This window comes from Acomys russatus, chromosome 7 (assembly GCF_903995435.1).
Source record: "Acomys russatus chromosome 7, mAcoRus1.1, whole genome shotgun sequence".
NCBI lineage: Eukaryota > Metazoa > Chordata > Mammalia > Rodentia > Muridae > Acomys > Acomys russatus.
The window spans coordinates 55,141,923-55,148,214 of NC_067143.1; the positions used below are offsets into that span (position 1 = coordinate 55,141,923).

The 6,292-nt window shown below is 41.0% G+C and overlaps 1 protein-coding gene and 1 pseudogene across 1 annotated transcript; one reads left to right on the forward strand and one right to left on the reverse strand.

Annotated features, from left to right (window-relative positions):
- The first annotated feature begins 815 nt into the window (after window positions 1-815).
- On the forward strand, window positions 816-1,751 carry LOC127192193 (olfactory receptor 52E2). Its single transcript, XM_051149516.1, has one exon. It carries the CDS (start codon window positions 816-818, stop codon window positions 1,749-1,751), a length of 936 nt encoding a protein of 311 aa, XP_051005473.1.
- A 4,419-nt stretch (window positions 1,752-6,170) lies between these two features.
- Window positions 6,171-6,292, reverse strand: LOC127192516 (uncharacterized; annotated as a pseudogene).

Sequence of the window (6,292 nt, forward strand, 5' to 3'; positions counted from 1 at the left end):
TTTGACATGCTTTGAACAACTCTTCAAATCTTGATTGTCTTGAATTTATGGGAAATATCCTCATATCTATTACTTGAGTAGACACAAGTGCAAAATATATTAGGTATATAAACAGGTACATTTGTGGGGGAGCTTTGTGACATGGTACAATTAAGAGATTACACTTTCTTCTTATTCTCAATTTTAATTCAATATTTTCCTTTCATTTTTCCCTAGGTAAAGCCTATAGATACACTGAGGATTTGAAGAATCTGAAATCATGTGAAGTTTGTGTTCTTTTTAAAAGATAAGACTGTGTATGTTGTCTATAAATGTTTGTAAGTGTTGTGCTATTTATACGTGTTCTGACATAGCATTTGACATAGTAGACAGTACCTTAATAGTTGATGCAATTACTTTGACTATATTACCCCATAATTTTGAAATTAAAATAAACATACTGAAACATAAGTCAATTCTAAGCCTTTAAATGAGTTATTAATAGTTGAGATTACCTTTCAATACATTAGATTGAAGCATACTTCTCTGTGTGTAAACAACTAGAGAAATTGATGCTTAGTGAAGAAACTTTCTTGTCTAAGTGAAAAAAACTTCTTTTGCCCATGATATGAGACTATAAATGATGGATTTCTGCTAAACAAAACATTTACCAGAACATATATGTGCTTTGGATTGTATGTTTATATTGAAGCACAGAACATGTCCAACTATTACAACCTTAGATCAGTTCTCTAACTCCACAGATTGTGACCTACAACTCTCCAGATGTGAGCACTTATTTCTAAAGACTATGGACTTAGGTATGACCAAGCAGGATGTTCTTTCCCAATGATACCCAGTTTCATCCTTCCTCCTTCGTTTTGCTGGGGATCCCAGGACTAGAGTCTCTCCACATCTGGATTGGCTTTCCCTTCTGTGCTGTATACCTGATTGCTCTCCTTGGGAACTTCACTATCTTGTTGGTAATTAAAACTGAAAGCAGCCTCCACCAGCCCATGTTCTACTTTCTGGCCATGCTAGCTACCATTGACTTAGGCCTTTCAACAGCCACCATCCCTAAGATGCTTGGGATCTTCTGGTTTAGCTTCAGGGTAATACTCTTTGGTGCCTGCCTCACCCAGATGTTTTTTATTCACAACTTCACAGGAATGGAGTCAGCAGTCCTCTTGGCAATGGCTTATGACCGCTATGTGGCAATCTGCAACCCACTTCGGTATAGCACCATCCTCACCAACAAGGTTGTTTCCATGATTGGTCTGGGTGTGCTACTGAGATCATTTCTTTCTGTTATTCCATTTGTATTTCTCATACTGCGGTTGCCCTTCTGTGGGCATCATGTCATTCCCCACACTTATTGTGAGCACATGGGTCTCGCTCGTCTGTCTTGTGCCAGTATAAAGGTCAATATAATCTATGGTCTGGGTGCTATTTCAATCCTGGTTTTTGACATTATAGCCATTGCTCTTTCTTATGTACAAATACTCCGGGCTGTTTTTCGCCTCCCTTCTCGGGAAGCCCGAATCAAATCTCTCAGTACTTGTGGTTCTCATGTCTGTGTCATTCTTGCCTTCTACACACCAGCCCTCTTTTCTTTCATGACACATCGCTTTGGTAGGAATGTACCTCGCTATATACATATACTTCTGGCCAACCTTTATGTTGTAGTACCGCCAATGCTCAATCCTGTCATATATGGAGTAAGAACCAAGCAGATCTATGACCGTGTGAAAAAAATGTTATTACAAAAATAAAGAATTATATATATGTGTGTGTGTGTGTGTATATATATATATATATATATATATATATATATATATATATATATGTATACATATGTAGTGCTTAACAGCTGAAATGCTTGAGCAGAGGGACAACTTGTATTATGTAAATGTAAATATTTCTGGCAGAAAATTTTACTCTCTTGTATCATTTTGTGTTTAGGATGTGATGGACCAAGCATTGTTGTCCATATATGTCAACTCTTGTACTAATATGCATTGGTTTTCATGAACCAAACACATTATTTAAATATAATTAAAGGAACTCTTCATATCCTGCAGAGGCTGATTGCATTTTCCACTAATTCATTTTTTCTTAGCTTATCTTAAACAAATTTTATAGTTATTTTACCATTTGTCACAACATTGTCCATGTAACTTTAATATTTAAAGGTGGCAAATCATCGTGTTCTTTAATACATGTTTTGATTTTTCTCAATATTTTATTTTACAAATGTAGTCCTGGTACTTTTTCATAGATTAAGTATGAGTGACTTAACAATTTATTTATTTTATATCTTATGTATATGAATGATGTCTGTACATCACATGCATGCAGTTTTCATAAAGGCCAGAAGAGGGCTTCAGATCCCTTAGAAATGGAACTATAGATGGTTGTTACCCTTCAATTCTGGAATCCTTAGGAGGAGTCTTACTTGATTTCTTCAAGAGCAACAAATACTTTTTCTTTTTTTTACTGTGACAATTTAACTTTTTTTTCCATTTTAAAATTATGTTTCTTTTAAAAACCAAAGTACAGAGAAAGAGTATTTAAATTAATAAAATCAGTAATTGAAAGGTGACATAACAATAGACCCCATGAAAAATACAGGGATGGTGGTACATTCCTTGACCTAGAAATCGAGAGGCAGAGACAAGTGGATCTCTGTGAGTTCTAGGCAAGTCTGGCCTAGAAAGTGAGTCCAGAAAAGCCTGGGTTGTTACACAGAAAAACCCTGTGTCAAAAACCAAAACATCCAAACAAAAAACCCCTATACTCTACCAAACTGAAAATTATAAAAGAAATGGATAATTATCTTGGTAAGTACCACTTACCAAATTTAAATCAAATTCCTGCACCTCTAGCTGGACCGGAGATCTTGTGACATGGATCTCATTCTGAATTTTACCCTTTTCCTCCCAGAGACCAATGGTGCTTGGACTATCCAGTGCAAACACATTCACTTTTGGCTTGGTGCCCCAGTGGTATCCAGTGACCCTTCTGGAAAATGTAGAACCACAAGAGACTTGTATGATAAAAATCTTCAGGTTTACAAAATTAAGAAAGTATCAGAAGATGAAAAGATCTTTTATGCTCATTGGATGGTAGGATTATCATAGTAAAAATTGCCATCCTACAAAAAGCTATCTCCATATTCAATGTAATCCCCGTCAAATTTCCAACATAATCACAGATCTTGAAAGAATAATTTCAGCTGCACATGAAAAAAAACAGAACAAACCAACCCAAAACGAAACAAAACAAAACTGGTGATGCCATGCAGGAGGGACTGCAGTGGGCAGGCGAGCTTCCTGGAGGCAGTCCACCATTGTATGCAGCTGTGACGGACATGCTTGAGAGAGTTAACGCCCAGGGGCTTCATATTCTGATCGCCTCTTGCTGCTGCTCTGCTGTCTCATGACTGATATTGCTATATCACGCAGACATCTAGAATGGCGTGACTGGGCATGGGGAGACCCATTCTGTTTATAGTCTGATGGTGATTGCCTGTTGGGAGATAGCCCACTCTATTGGGCAATTTTCCTGCAGTTCAATATGAACTTGTATTAAATAATATTTTACATGAATCAATGGTTTTTACAGAATTCCCGATTTGATTTAAATAGTTTTAGAAAGTTAGATTAAGATGTTCCTTTTTTTCCAGAGGCTATGGTGTAGAAAATGCTGAACAATAAAAGAGCTGCTGGAGGTCTCACCACTTTCCATACAAGTTGTACTACAAAGCTATAGAAATAAGATCAGCGTGATATAGGAATATAAACAGGCATATTGATCAATGGAGTTGAATTGAAGACACAGACATAATCCACACATCTACGAACACCCTTATGTTAATACATGAAGCCGGCAATACACATCTTCAAACTGTGCTCCTTAAACTACATGGTGGTATGTAGAGGAATACAAATAGATCCATACCCATCACCCTTCACAAAACTCAATTGCAAATGGATAAAGACATCAACATCAAATTGTGTGCACTCAACTCAATCAAAAAGAAATTGGGGAATAGCCTTGAACTCATTGGCACAGGAAATGACTCTATGAAGAAAACATCCTTAGCACAGGAGCTAAGATCAATAATGAATAAATGAGACCTCATGAAACTGAAAAGCTTCTGTAAGGCTAAGAACTCTGTCTTTCGAAGTGGCAGCCTACAGAATAGAAAAAGATTTTTTAAAAACTTTTTATTGGTTCTTTGTGAATTCCACATCATGCACTCCAATAACATTCATCTTTCCCTCCCCCTCACTCCCACCTTCCACTCTTCTACTCCTCCCTCAACAGATTAAAAAAGAGACTAGTTGTGGAAGCTGTAATGTATTATACGGTGTCTCATAGTATACTCTTTTGTCCACACTTCTTTGCTTGTAAAATGTTCATTGCAATGACTAGTTGGTCTTCTGTGAGGCCTCTGGCTTCAGCTACTCTATCAACACTGGATCCTCACTGGGACTCCTCTGGAATATCCCATTGTTTCCCCTTGTCATGGAGATCTTGTACTTTTGGATCTGTAGGACTGGTCACTCCATGTACTTCAGCAGTTTGTAGATGAAGTAGAGGTAGAGGAAATAGATCTTGGGGTGGGCCAATTCAAAGCCCCGAATCTGAACCTGAGAGGAATCTGAGCTGGTGAGTCTTCCAATTCTCCTGCTCTCATGCCCTTCGGCTCACTCAGAAGCAACCCTACAACCAGGGCTAGCTCCACCCTGCTGCCCCGGTGAGGTGCAGAGCCCTCTCTCTGGATTGTTGCAGCTGGTGGGCCCAGCTTTCCTGCACGCCATTGATGTTCAAGGGACAAAGGAGGGGATGCTGGTGTCTCTCTCAAGTGTGTGCCACCTCTCAGCAGACTACAGGCAGGACTGGCTCTCCCACACACAAGGGTTAGGGGCAGCCTCATCTGCAACCTCCAAATTCAGGGCCAGCTCTACTGTGCTGTCCTGGTGAGGGTCAGGGAGAGCTCTCCAGTTCTGTTTACCTTGGGGTCAGCTCTCCTTCCTGCCATACATGGCAAGGGATGGAGTGAGAGGGCATCTCTCCCTTGACCATGTCACCAGGGGGCCAATAAGTGGTGGGGCCAGATTTCCCAAGCTCATGTCCTCAGGGCTATACCTGTGACCCCATCACCAGGGTCAACTCTGCTATGATCTAGACAGGACTGCTCTCTTGCTTTCACGAGCCCAGGTCCAAGTTCCCTTCCTGCCATAGGTACTGAGGGACAAGATAGTAGGAAGATATTTCTCTTTCATCCATACCATTGCACTGGAGACCAGCGGTAGGGCTATTTTTCACATGTTTGTATACTTGGGCCACTTAGCCCACATAATGTGCTGGCTTTCCGGATTGCTGCCACTGTCTAGACGTGGAGAAGCGCTCCTCTTCTCATGCGTTCAGGGGTAGCTCTCCCAAGATGCCCAGGAGAGGGGTGAAGCCAGTTCTGCATAGCCCTAAGACATAAACACGTCCCTCGGTGGCAGCCCAGACCAGGGATGTCCATCTCTCCTTTGATGGTAACATATCCTTGCTATTGCAGGGCCCTGGACCCAGATATATCCCCTGGTGGCAGCACAGGTCAGGACCTCGCTTTGGTCCCAGGTGGCAACTCATATCAGGCTGTTCCTCAATACTCTTGTCACCAGCTCTTTATTGTGCTCACATCCTTCTGTTTTACTTTCTCTTCTGTTTCTCCACTGCTTACTTGCTCCTTTTAGTGGTTCCCATGGTTTCTTGGTGTCTGAGATTGTCTCAGAAGTGGTCTTAGGTGTGTTATGCTCTACTCATGCATTATGGTACCAGGCCGGGAGTCGTCTCTGACATGATCTGCCTCTCTTCAAGGCCTGTGCAGTACTGGACTTGTGGTTAACTCAGGATAGCTCCCTGTCTAAGCCCCATGGCACTGACCTGATGGTAGTCATATTGGCCTTGCTCGTCACCCAACCTATCTGAGTAGGCTCCATGAGAAGGTTGTCTATCTCACAATCACTCTCACAAGAGGTCCGTGGTCATAGCTGGGGTTCTTCTAGTCTCAGGCTTGCTTCCTGTACTGGGACCTGTGTGGTTAAGGACCAATGTTCTACTCAGACTAGCTACCTATCCAAAACCCTCTGGAGCCACACTGATGTTCATATCAGTCTCCTTTTTTTCAGGGAATTTTAGAGGTATTATTCAATCAGAAGTTCATAGGTCAGAACATTGAATATAGACACCTCCTCTCTGCCACCTCCTGATGCACACGTGGCACAGCAGCCATACCTGCAATGGATCTAGAGGT